The sequence below is a fragment of the Oncorhynchus gorbuscha genome, linkage group LG05 (assembly GCF_021184085.1).
Source record: "Oncorhynchus gorbuscha isolate QuinsamMale2020 ecotype Even-year linkage group LG05, OgorEven_v1.0, whole genome shotgun sequence".
Classification (NCBI taxonomy): Eukaryota; Metazoa; Chordata; class Actinopteri; order Salmoniformes; family Salmonidae; genus Oncorhynchus; species Oncorhynchus gorbuscha.
This window is the reverse complement of record NC_060177.1, coordinates 49,336,691-49,350,675: the sequence shown is the minus strand read 5'-3', so window position 1 is coordinate 49,350,675 and position 13,985 is coordinate 49,336,691. Positions and strand designations below refer to the sequence as shown.

Below are 13,985 nucleotides of genomic sequence, written 5' to 3'. Positions count from 1 at the left end.
TTAGCCGCTGTGTGACAAGACACGACGACGGGTGGCCAGAGACCGCAGGGCTTTGCGCGCGCACCCTCTTTCCAAAACCCTCCCATTATCCCCCTCTCTCTCCCTCGTCAGCGGTTAGGATCGTGGCCCTGTCTGAAGGGAACGTCTCCTGGGTGTCTCCCGAAAGCATCTGTTGAAAGATCACAGCGTAGGCTACATCTGAAGGGGCCTTCATCTCCTCCACATACCCCTCTCCCTCCCTCCCTCCCTCCCTCCTTTACACTGCCACTTTGGAAGGCCATTGGTTTGGTTTGTTTCGAGAGATGCACTTGAAATACAATAACATGTTGCGTGGAATGTAGGACCTACACGGGTTATATCATCCTCTCTAAAATGCAGACTCGTGTCTATTTGTATTGCCCAAAGGGGACAGTTTGAAAACCTGAATATGTAAACTACTGTACGTGGTATTATTTACAGTAACTGTGGTGGGTATATTGTGTGTGGTCTTATATCCAAATATTCTAAGTTTTATAACATTGTTTTGGCTATGTATGCAAGCAAACCAAAGTGATTTATTTGACGCGACTGAAAAAAAATGCTAAACAGAATCTATCATCTGACAGGCATAAAGGAAAATGGCACTTTTATTTGCACCCTCTTTTTTTAACTTACTTCTTTTGGAATGATGTACATAATATGCTTGTAAATGGTCTAATGTCGGTTGATGATCTTGTATCAGTGTATGCTTGTCATTGCTCTCCGAGGTATTTTCGCCCACAGTGTTGCCTGTGACATCATCTTCACTCTCCTAGTCCTGGCCAATGGTTGAAAGTTATGAGAAAATAATGTGCATCTAATACGACCAATAAATTCACCAGATGTATGTCGATTCTTTTGGAAAAACTTGTAAAAGATTAAATATTTTGTATCATCTTTGTAGATTTTTCATTCATTGCCAAAATGGTATTGAGCTTCACGAAGACAAATACATAGCCAGCTACACAAAAGGTTGGTCTGAAGTGCATACCACCCAGGAGGGCCCTTGAGGCCCCTGTGTGAATCCTCTGACCGGATCATTTATTAGTCTGGGAGTCCCTCCACTGTCTGAACCTCCTCCATCTAAACTCCTGTACATCACTCCTCACAGCCCCATAAATGACGACATGCGCACCCAGCCAGTGGTACTCCCCTCCACAAGAAGAGGTCAGGAAGGAACACTGAGCTATTAGTCTCTGCTCCTCTGACAAACACACATCATCCTCACATATCAGGATGTAATCGCTAGCTCCCTCTAACACACACATTCACATGCTACAGTATAAACCCATCTCTTTATTGCAGTTCCCCACTCAGGAAGTAGTTTGTGTGGCCAGGCTAATTTTAGGTTGTATTCTTGAGCACCCAGAGTTGGGCGAGTCTTACTCCTGGTCATCCCCCCTTCCCCCTCTTCCATCTCTGTCCTGTGCCCCAAGCTCAGGACACTACGTGACCAAACATGGCAGGACCCATCTGGGCTCAATAGATGCTTCCACTGCCAAACAGAAAGATAGACCTTTGGTGAGCGTGTGTGCGTACGTGCCTGTGCTGGTGCATGTTCAACTGACACGCACCTCAGTTTGTTGCCCTTTCAATCGAATGCTAAGCAGCATGGTTTCTCACAACGGTAGAACTGCTACTGGAAGCCCCAGTAGGTGATACTGCAGTGAGTTGTTGCTTATTTGAAAGACTCCTGACCCGTACCAGCCACTATAAAGAAGTGAACAGCCTTACAGGGTTAGAGGTTACTGTAGCTTCCCCTGCATGGGAGAAGACTATTTGGGGTAAGAGCATGGGTAGCTCTGCCAATATTATGTTGATCTGAGTCCTGTTGAGTTGTTTTGAGATTCATTTGTCATTCCCTGTCACGGATTAAGCTCTTTATTAAAGTACTATTGTTATTGCTTATATAGACACCCGTCTGTCTCGTGCTGCACGATCACATGCACATGTGACACTTCCAACTACATTGCAGATAGAAATGCTGTGAACAGAGCCAATGTAATTCCCTATTCTACGTGCCAGAGGCATGTTTGTACTGTGATTTTTCTATTCAGGATCCTTGAATGCGTCGACCCGTGGCTACACCACAGCTTATATGTGTCCTTAACGGGAGTCAAAGCCACATCCGTTGTGTTGCAACTAAAGAGCTGTTTAGAACTGGCATTGACATGTCCTTTGTCCTGATCTTGTCCACACAGATTGTGGCAACATTTGAAGACAGGTGCAGACAAAATACACATTGATCGGATCTTCCTGGCCACCTCTGGAGGTTGTCAGGCACACATTACAAGTGTAGACGGTGAAATAATTAAAATCATTATCCCGCCTTCTAAAATAATTGACAGGTGGCACCATTGACTTCTGGCATCAATATGGGTCTTAAAATAAATATAGATATTTAAGAATATCTGTCAAAATAATATGCGTAAAGGGAGGGACCAGAGCTTTTATCCAACCAATCACAATTGCTCAGCCCGAGGCGGAGCTTCCTTTAGAACAAGATTAGTTTAGCATTAACCATAGACCCGGTTGGGAGGAGTTTGCTTATTTTAGACCATTCCATGGTAAAATCTCCAGGTCACCAGGTAATATAAACTGAATTTGCCCGTTGTGGCTGGGATTAAATCAGTTTTAACACTTGAAAATCAGCTGTCTAGTGTGCTAATCTATAACAGATTGGAGGGAAGGTTCAAGGTGAGGGGGCGTGGATCTTCTCATCCTAGGAGAGCCCTATTGTGACCGCTTTACTCCACCAGTAGCGACCCACTTTTTACATACCCATGATGACTTACTGGGTTTCTGACCCATAGTTTTAAAAAATTAAAAAGGCTGATGTAATTGGTTAAACCTACCAATCCTGTAGGATACAACTACCTGCCTAGCCCTTGAATGCATCTATATGAGGAAGTTGTGCAGCCGCTGTGAATCATTACATATTGTACCAATTCTCAATACAAAATATATTTATTCAAAATCTATAAAAACAGTGTTAACATGAAAATGTATATGAACAATAAAATAAAATAGACTTAACAGTGGTAGTGTAATGTCACATGATTAACGTGAATACAAATGTAAACAACAATCATTTATGCATGTCACAATTCACTCAAAAGGTGCGGTATAGAGCAGGGACCTAGACAGTGGAGATCACATTCACAGGAAACGTTGTCCATGTTGGCTAAAGCATAAAATACCTTTAAAAGTCTGTTATAGTGCTCTGCTCTATAACGTGCCTTGGATTGAATAACGGCCGCAGTCAATGTCCATTATCAGTCAGGTGTGTGTGTCACAGTATGTGTGTCACAGTGTGTGTGTGAGAGGGAAGCGCTGCTCTGTGGGCCTTCATCTCCTCCAGCAGGGTGATGAGGAGGCGTGTGTGTGGGCCCTGGCAATCCCTGATAGCGGGGCACAACTGAGCCAGGCATTCCTCCACCCCCAACGCGGTCTCCATGTCCTCAGCCAGGCGCACCAGCCGTGGGTCACCCCAACCCGCCGTCAGCCTCCGGGCAGAGTGGCTCTCCAAGGCTCTGGCCAGCTTCACCCCCAGGGAGAGAGGCCTGTCCTGGGCCTGGGAGGATGAGAAGGGGGGAGGGAAGGGGACAGCCCTCTCTAGCTGGTAGGTGAGAAGCAGGCAAGTCAGCAGGCAGGAGCAGGCCTCCAGGAAGGGTAGGTCTCTGACCTCTGACCCCAGGGCCTCGAGGACCGCATCTCCGGCAAGGGCGCTGCGTTGAAGCTCCTCCCTCAGCGTGACAGTGGAGGCCAGATCCAGCGCTGTCCGGCCACGGCCATCCCTCTGCTGCAGCAGCTCAGAGCCTGCAGGACAGAGACAGACAGAGTTAAACTTTAACCGTTCATCTTGACCCCAACAAGATTGATTTAGATTTCTAGTTAGTTTCTACATTCGTTGCAATTTTCAATATTTTGGGCATTTCAACTACTGCTATTAATACCATATTTACACCATCGTATGACTGAGCAATAGGGAGTCAAATTGAATTCAACTTTATAAAACGACATTAAAACAGTGCCACTCTTAAGACAACATGGTAATGTTTTTGAAACGTTGCATACATGTGCAATTAGGGCCTGAGAAGCATCAGTGATGAAATCATGACACACAATGAACGCACGGTTGAGCAGCCAATTTAAGAAGCGCAAGTATGAAAATACACTGAGTAAACAAAATATTAAAGAACTCTTTCCAATGACAGACTGACCAGCTGAATCCAGGTGAAAGCTATGATCCCTTATTGATGTCACTTGTTAAATCCACTTCAAATCAGTGTAGATGATGGGGAGGAGACAGGGTTAAAGAAGGATTTTTAAGCCTTTAGACATTTGAGACACGGGTTGTGTATGTGTGCCATTCAGAGCGGGCAAAGCAAAAGATTTACTACGGGGTACGTTAGTAGGTGCCAGGCACACCGGTTTGAGTGTGTCAAGAGCTGCAACGCTGCTGGGTTTTTCACACTCAAAATGTTCCATGTGTGGCAAGAATGGTCCACCACCCAAAGGACATCTAGCCAACTTGACACAACTGCGGGAAGCATTGAAGTCAAACATGGGCCAGCGTCCCTGTAGAATGTTTTTAACACCTTGTAGAATCCATGACCTGACGAATCGAGGCTGTTCTGAGGCCAAAAGAGGGTGCAACTCAATATTAGGAAGGTGTTCCTAATGTTTTTTCATACTCAGTGTAAAACTCCATGGGGGCCAATGGGACTGCTTTAGATATATATATATAGTGGAGAGAGCGAGACAGAGAGAGAGAACAGCTGTTAACCCACAGGGCCAGCCAGGGCATTCAACTCACTTTACTGCTAACTTATGTTGACACGATTAACTGGTCACGTTGTGGTTGTGTTTGGGGACTCAGTGAGATAGTGACCTAATATGAGTTTTAGGTTTACACATGCTTATGTAACACATTAGGCTGTGTCAGCGCAGATTAATCAAACTGAGAGGCATTGCTAAGGGTTGGGAAACCGATATGATGAGGCTGGAGGACAATAAAGTCATTGTCGTTCAAACACGAGACCGATTTGATCTTGTCACGAACCGCATTTCAGCTCGCTCAATTAAGGCATCAGTAGGACAGTACATGACGCATACGTACACACATACGTACACACAAAATGTATTTTCACGCAAAGCCAGTTTCACTGTGTGTCGTTGGGCAATGTGTTAAAAGTACTTTTGACATTTTCTTGTCTTCTCCCGCTCTCCTCTTCCCTTTGTGTGTTCATAATAAAAGCCTGTTCCCAGCAGCAGGCCCACGCACACTTGGCCGATGTGGAGCAGGCCGAGTGTGCGCTCTTTGTTTGCTTTTAGACATCCTAAGTTCCTATGGCAAACTGCACTTGATGCCACTTGACAGCTCAACCTCCGCAACGTTCCCGCCACTTGTGAGCTAGTTTAGGGCTCTCTGACGATTCGCCGCAGAGTCTGAAAGGCAGCAGTTTCTGTTTGACAGACACTCTGAGGCTTGGGAAACCGGACGGGTAAAGGAAGGACAATCGCCATCCCCGTCGTTGGATTGCGGTTGGCGCATGTGCAGAGGCGGCACCAGGCTTAAAAAAAGGGGAGGCTCTCTTTTCGTCCTACGATTTAATACGCCGAATGGTGCTCTTTACCTTGCGTGCAGAAGTTGGCATTCAGCAAGTTCAAGTAGCTCATTATCTAGGTATTAAAATAAATACAGTACATACATTGGAATTCTTGGTTGGCGCTATCGCACACATAGTAAATACATACCGTACTGTATAATAATATAAATAAATAATGTTATTTATTATGGAACTTTAGGGGAACCCCCCTTTTTAAAGGTGGCCATCACGACTTGTGGAGAGAAAAGGGAGCTTGCAAATGAAGAGGTGTTTCTTTTTCCCTCTCGAATACGGCTAGCCAGCTCTGGCGCTCGGAGGAATAGCGAAAGTAAAGCATATGACTCGGGTACCACGGGAGGTCAGCTCTCATCTACCTTTTAGTGCTTCAAGCTCAAGTGGCAAAAACTCAATCTGCATAAATTGGCGCGTTAATCTACATAAACTTTTACATTAGCAGGGACATTTACAATGCAGAGGTCATCCAGGGAGCAGCAGTCAAGGACGCAAGAGCACGGTTTCCATCAAAGCCGCTCTAGAGAGAAATAGAGAGAGGGATGGAAAGCGAGAGGTAGGCGAGGTGAGAAGAGTTGTTCACACAAAGCAGGTAATAATAGCCAACCACTCCAGGTTTATTTGGCCTTGCCATTAGGCCCATTGAAAAGGAGTGCTTATGAAGTTTCAGGTCAGTCATGTCATGCTCAGGCAAAGGACTTTGGGCCTTGAGGGGAAGCATTCACAGTATTTGCCAGGTCTATCAAGTTTAAGAGAGGGGGAGAGAATTTTTGTATGTGAGGAATGGGCAATCTTCACACATTTCTTCCAGTTTTGAGCCTCAAAACTAGACTTCCAAAGTGGGAATATTTTATTCACAATAGCTGTAGCTTTCAGTGAGGGGTCCAGCCTTGGGTTGTGCTCTGCATGTGCCTTTCACACCGTCAATTAACATTTCAATGGCAGAAGGCCATGTTCTTGAGTACTTTTTGGAACTCTTCTCCAAAAAGGATTAAAAATACATATCTTTTCAGTCCACAGAATGCAGGCTCAGCTCAAGTGGCCTTCAACGATACATGTTTTTGTGTGTGAAAAATCCCTGGCAAAGGAGTACACCATCATCCATGACTGTAAATTCTGTTGAAACATCCTGTGGCCCTCCCCTACATGCTTGCTAACTACAGGGCACTTATTGAAATACAGGAAACCAAATACTAAACCTACAGTCGGGTATGATGGGCACAGCCACCAACCCCCCCACTTATTCTGCTCCCCCTTTCTCCGTGAACTGAGCTCCCCCTCCCCCCGATTAATTTCTCCCTCTCCCCTCCCTACTCCATGCAAAAGAGGCCTGGGCCCAAATCAAAAACATCAGTTGTGAGTGACGTGTCAGGCTGGGCGAGGTAGGACTGTGGTCCTGGCCTGCTTGCCACTCTACCGCCATATCAAACTGCCTGACAGACAGGCCACAACACGGGGGAGTAACAGAGAGAGGCGTAGTGGGGGAGGGGGGGTTCAGCAGAGACCGGTCTGTCTCTATGGTGGTCTTTCTATCCTGCCTGGCTGTGTCGGTCTACCTGTACACACGCGCTCCAAAATGTTTACCCGTAACTATCCCAAGATATCTCATCGGCGTTGTTTCCAAATGGGAACAAAGGAAGTACAGTGGGCAGAACACACAAGGAGGTGTGCAGAGCTGAGCATGTTAGCTAGCGAGCTAACATGTTCTAGCATGTATTTGCATATTTTCGTTAGGGAACGCCTACCCTGAAGTGCACGCAATTCGTCCTTGTGCTCTTTCTAAACAATGCCATTTTTTTCTAACTTTTAGAAATGGTGAAGCCTACAAAAATGTTGTGCACTCTGTTCGAAACACATTTTAAATTTGGGGAACAGAAAACTGCATTGAGATAGTGTTTCATCAATGAGAACATTTGCGGTGGTCACCTGGTCGATCTACAAACATTCCTTAGTTGATCGCCAAACATTTCTGTGAAACAAAAACGCCTTGCGTTCCTGTTTTTGTTGGCAGCGGGAGCACTTGATTCAGCAGCCCTAGCGCCAGGAAGACAAAGTCTGAAGGTAGAACGCCTACCCGACAGGCCCAGAGAGAACAAATCAAGGGTACCTATAGGCCAACCGCTGAACAACCAGATCACCATCTGCACCGTTTCCTCGCGCCATAGACTGTAAAAACAAGAAGCCTCGAACGCACAGCAAAGTTGATCACGTGAGATTTCAAAATGTTTAAAAACTATGACTAGACGAATACAGCAAAGAGCTGCTGTTTAGATGAGTAAGCTCATGTTGAAGTTGGTATTCAGCCCTGTCAACACCTTGTGTTCTCCCTACTTCCACAAACACTACAACCAGCACTGCAGCTGCAATGAATGAGCACAGCAAGGTGTTTCCATAAGCTAGCGCTGCTATTATTAGCGCCTTGTCCCTTTTTTAATATCAAGGAATATTTACCTTTCTCCGGTCATTGGAGTAACAACATGAATTGGCGCACGAGGCAGAAATAATGCGGTGAGACTTAAGTTTCGCCATCAGCCGGAGGACTGTGTCCCCTTTTCCCAGCGGAGGGAGGGACGGTGAGTCGGGTAAGAGGCAGCTTCACTGCTGCTCCCCTTCCTCTGCTCAGACTGACCATCAGATGCAGGCCATCAGTCCGGTAAAAAAAAACTAAAACAAATGATTATGCTCACTCAGCTGAGCCCTCACAAGTAATACAACAAATGATCTATTACCACTGTGATCAAATGGTCATATACAGTGGCTACAATGTTTGTTATATCATTTCAAAATGGCCGGAGAAGAGAGACATTGGCACGGCAAATGAAAGCATAGCCAATATGCAGCGATAATGTATTGGGTCTATAGCCTACTGCACAAACCTCATTGCTACACAACTGCTTTTTAATTGGTTAATGTTAGAGGCTTACGTTTTTTTAAGTCGTGTAAATCTGAGCGGTAGATCTCGGCTTGTATTTTGACTTGGAAAGTGGTCTCGGCTCTGCAAAGGACTGGTGTGTCGCCATATTCTCCCACTGGACTTCCTCTCATCACCATATTTGGTGGCATGATCTAAACAGATTCTGACTCCCTCCCTCCAACGGAATCAGCCACTGCCTATTCTTCACAATCTGTCAGTGCTTTACTTCACACTTACACTGTACACACAAACACACACACCCCTACACACACAGAGCGAGAGAGCGTTGGGAGTGTGTCCGGGGCTTGGTACGATATTGGCTCCTGCATCACAGAGAGCGATTAAAATGAGTCCAGGTATTGGCGCAATGTGTCAGATATGCTGCTCTGGAGATAAATAAAACACCTGGGGGATTAAATGTGAGCAGGGGTAATTACGCTATTTGCTCTACGTGTGTGTGTGTGTGTGTGTGTGTGTGTGTGTGTGTGTGTGTGTGTGTGTGTGTGTGTGTGTGTGTGTGTGTGTGTGTGTGTGTGTGTGTGTGTGTGTGTGTGTGTGTGTGTGTGTGTGTGTAGGCAGGGGAATTCACACGCCTCGCGAATGCTACTGCAGCCTGCACCAGTCAGACGCAGCCTGATTGCCACACACACCATCACACACAGAGCACAGAGCCCTCTGGCCTTTAGAGGGCAGGCAAAGACAAGAAATACAAAAGCCAGAGTGGAGGAGGGGAGAAACCGAGCAAGGAGTCCTAGTTCCACCATCCCCCCCCCCTCCCCTCTCTCTCTCTGTCTGCTTTAGTTCCAGACGAGAGACGCAGAGGCAAACAGACTGGGATGCGGCTCCACAGCACAGCAGAGCACAGTAAACATCCCTCTCTCCATTTCCCCTTCCACCTGACAGAAAGACAGCGAGAGACTGTGTGAACTGAGACCAGGGGCAACACCCCCAGAGGAGCACCCCTGCCCTACAACAACAGCAACCATAGGAAGACAATAGCAGAGCATCAACCAATGGGCACGGCCCAACCAGTCAATGTACACATCTCGACTGCCAGGGGAATAAACGCCGATCTAAAAAATACATTTTAAAAAACGACTGATTTGGTGAAATCACTGTGGATAAGGGAACAGGAGACAAAGAAACAAACCCACTATGGCCAGGACGATATCAGTATCGTGATACTTGTTTGTATCGTGGCAAGGAAACAAAACACGAAGCAGCTTTAACTTCTTGAAAACAGCCCTAACGTTGGAGACAACGTTGTCATCCAGAGTCACATGTATTTATTTTCCAAGCTACAGCAAACAATATTTTACACGCAGCAGGTTTTTAAAAAGAACATAATAGTTTGGTCTACTTCATGCTTTCATTTTTGCCATGTACATTTTTTGGGGGGCGATACTGGTATCGTCACAGCCCTAGAAACCACTTGCCATCATTGAGATGCAGCCCACATCTTTAAGGGAACCCAGCCTGCTAGCGGTAGCGAGAGTCGTAGGGATGGTTGTTTGTTAGCGGTGGTAATGAGAGCTCTCCGGTTGAAGGGCTCATCACCCAATCAAACATAGGCCTGGGCAGACAGAGATTAGAGCCAGATTATGGGCCAGAGGGTTAGGGGTTGAAGGCTGGACTCTAGCTGTAATCCCCCACGGGCACACCTGCCACACACACAGCCGTTGTGACATCTACAGGATGAGGAACCAACAGATTGGAGGCGACATTGTAAATCCCTTGCTGACCAGTATTCGAGCTTTATGCTGTTATGCAGCACTTTGATAATGTCTTGTCAGTAGATGACCAAGGAAGTGCATGGAAATGGCTAAGAAAAATGACATTGGCCAAGAAAGTCCATGGCATAGGCACGTGTCTTTCGATAAAGAGGTTAGACTCTCTCTTCATATCCTGTGACCTACTCAGACTTGTTACTGTGTAAGGGTTCGAGCAGCTTTAGTGCCCTTGGACCCTCATTGGCTCGTGGACAACATATAAAAGGAAGGAACTGGGTAGGCAACTTAGTACACAAAGCAGTCATGACCTCTTACAAACGGAAGGTCTATAAAACTACTCACTATCATACATTGAACACTTTCATTTTTCACACATTCAACACAGCTGGAAAATGTAATAATATACAGTGCCATGCGAAATTATTCGGCCCCCTTGAACTGCGACCTTTTGCCACATTTCAGGCTTCAAACAAAGATATAAAACTGTATTTTTTTGGTGAAGAATCAACAACAAGTGGGACACAATCATGAAGTGGAACGACATTTATTGGATATTTCAAACTTTAACAAATCAAAAACTGAAAAATTGGGCGTGCAAAATTATTCAGCCCCCTTAAGTTAATACTTTGTAGTGCCACCTTTTGCTGCGATTACAGCTGTAAGTCGCTTGGGGTATGTCTCTATCAGTTTTGCACATCGAGAGACTGAAAATCTTCCCATTCCTCCTTGCAAAACAGCTCGAGTTCAGTGAGGTTGGATGGAGAGCATTTGTGAACAGAAGTTTTCAGTTCTTTCCACAGATTCTCAATTGGATTCAGGTCTGGACTTTGACTTGGCCATTCTAACACCTGAATATGTTTATTTTTGAACCATTCCATTGTAGATTTTGCTTTATGTTTTGGATCATTGTCTTGTTGGAAGACAAATCTCCGTCCCAGTCTCAGGTCTTTTGCAGACTCCATCAGGTTTTCTCCCAGAATGGTCCTGTATTTGGCTCCATCCATCTTCCCATCAATTTTAACCATCTTCCCTGTCCCTGCTGAAGAAAAGCAGGCCCAAACCATGAAGCTGCCACCACCATGTTTGACAGTGGGGATGGTGTGTTCAGGGTGATGAGCTGTGTTGCTTTTACACCAAACATAACTTTTTGCATTGTTGCCAAAAAGTTCAATTTTGGTTTCATCTGTCCAGAGCACCTTCTTCCACATGTTTGGTGTGTCTCCCAGGTGGCTTGTGGCAAACATTAAACAACACTTTTTATGGATATCTTTAAGAAATGGCTTTCTTGCCACCCTTCCATAAAGGCCAGATTTGTGCAATATACGACTGATTGTTGTCCTATGGACAGAGTGTCCCACCTCAGCTGTAGATCTCTGCAGTTCATCCAGAGTGATCATGGGCCTCTTGGCTGCATCTCTGATCAGTATTCTCCTTGTATGAGCTGAAAGTTTAGAGGGACGGCCAGGTCTTGGTAGATTTGCAGTGGTCTGATACTACTTCCATTTCAATATTATCGCTTGCACAGTGCTCCTTGGTATGTTTAATGCTTGGGAAATCTTTTTGTATCCAAATCCAGCTTTAAACTTCTTCACAACAGTATCTCGGACCTGCCTGGTGTGTTCCTTGTTCTTCATGATGCTCTCTGCGCTTTTAACGGACCTCTGAGACTATCACAGTGCAGGTGCATTTATACGGAGACTTGATTACACACAGGTGGATTGTATTTATCATCATTAGTCATTTAGGTCAACATTGGATCATTCAGAGATCCTCACTGAATTTCTGGAGAGAGTTTGCTGCACTGAAAGTAAAGGGGCTGAATAATTTTGCACGCCCAATTTTTCAGTTTTTGATTTGTTAAAAAAGTTTGAAATATCCAATAAATGTCGTTTCACTTCATGATTGTGTCCCACTTGTTGATTCTTCACAAAAAATACAATTTTATATATTTATGTTTGAAGCCTGAAATGTGGCAAAAGGTCGCAAAGTTCAAGGGGGCCGAATACTTTTCGCAAGGCACTGTAGAAGACTTGACTCCTCTTAATCTCTCGTGGCCAGATTCACAGGAAGTGACAACCTGCGCGCAATTTTTACTTTTGGGTAACCGTGATCAGATACGTCTGAACTACGGCTTATTCATGTTGCTCTTGGACACGGTGGTGCTGCCTTTTGGGTCGACACACAGTTGATTCAAGTGAAGACCGATTGCTGCCGTTTTTGAGGTCCGGCCTGAACAGAGAGAAGAGACAGTCATAGGAAAAGGATGCGGCTACGTCCCTGTCGGAAACGGAGACGCTAGACGTTAACCTTGGGGCCGTGCTTGTGTCTAGCCAGTCGCCCCTTGTTCCTCTGAGAGGAAAGGCGCGCAACTGGACCTTTGGAAGAGAAGGAGGAAATGGAGCGTTACAGAAGGAGTTGCTCGACCTGTGTAGGTTTACTCCACTCGCATAAAAGAAGCCTCCTACCCTTCCTAAGCTGCCTCGATAGGCAGTACAAAACACAGCACCAGGCAAGTGGTTCTAACAGAGGAGGGCCAGTCTGGTCTAAGAGGGAGGTGGATGGGGTGGTGTGGGAAGTACAGAGAATGTACTTTGGGGCCTTAATGGGGCTTAGGAACTCCACCAAATTTCTACTTTCTCTTTCTCGCTCTCTCGCAGCCTTCAATGGTGTTTTGGATGTCTCCATCTATCTATAGAAGAGCTTCCCCTTTCATGCTCCTCTCACGTGTGTGTGTGTGTGTGTGTGTGTGTGTGTGTGTGTGTGTGTGTGTGTGTGTGTGTGTGTGTGTGTGTGTGTGTGTGTGTGTGTGTGTGTGTGTGTGTGTGTGTGTGTGTGTGTGTGTGTGTGTGTGTGTGTGTGTGTGTGTGTGTGTGTGTGTGTGTGTGTGTGTGTGTGTGTGTGTGTGTGTGTGTGTGTGTGTGTGTGTGTGTGTGTGTGTGTATGCAGGCAAGCTGCTATTTATTCAAAGGTTGCACTTCTACTTGGGTTTGTGCTATTTTTCAGGCTTGCAAGATTTCTCGCAAGCCCACGTAACCTTTTAAAACACAGCCTGAAGTTCGGCTGAAACACATGCACTGGCCACAGTGAGGGTTAAGCAACACGCTAACAACGTAGCAGTCGCTACCAGAACGTCTCTGGTTTCAGTCCCAGCTGCGACGACTACCGAGTTGACCCCGATCAAGAAAGGCAAGGTTTACCCGCCATTTTGGAAACTACGCGTGACACTGCACAAGTCTGAGGGAACAAAACTGCTTCCTTTGCCGCCGAGCTAATGACAAGCGGATGAATGCTTGGTGGTGTGACTAACAAACAAGCAGCCGCAGAAGAGGTCTGGTAGAACATAAATCGCTGTCCTCAAATTAACAATTAATTTGCAACTGCTTTAAGGAGCTACTGCCCCTAAAAACCAACTAATCCCTTCGAGTCACAAACGTTTATTCTGGTGTCAAAATGAACTACAAATGTGTAAATAGGACCATTTTTGTCAAAGACTTCTAAAAGTTTGGAACCGAAATGTGTCACAATAAGTAAATGAAGGTTGGATTTGGATTACAATCATGCCCACGTGCAAACCGCCCCTACGCCCACACCGCGTCCCTTCATCGAATGGGGCTCTGTTGTTTCATCGCCCCCAACCAACGATTTCAAAAAGATCACGGACGTTTTGAGACTGAAAAGCCTTTACGGATTGACCATGCA

General features: G+C 45.7%; 1 protein-coding gene across 1 annotated transcript in view; it reads right to left on the bottom strand.

The window, feature by feature from the left end:
* Positions 1 to 2,966: 2,966 nt before the first annotated feature.
* Positions 2,967 to 13,985, bottom strand: part of slf1 (SMC5-SMC6 complex localization factor 1) — a 40,413-nt gene continuing 29,394 nt past the window's right edge. The window contains exon 18 of the mRNA XM_046350024.1: positions 2,967 to 3,837. Within this exon, the coding sequence (XP_046205980.1) occupies positions 3,311 to 3,837 (527 nt within the window). The 3' untranslated portion in view covers positions 2,967 to 3,310. The remainder of the gene's footprint in view (positions 3,838 to 13,985) is intronic.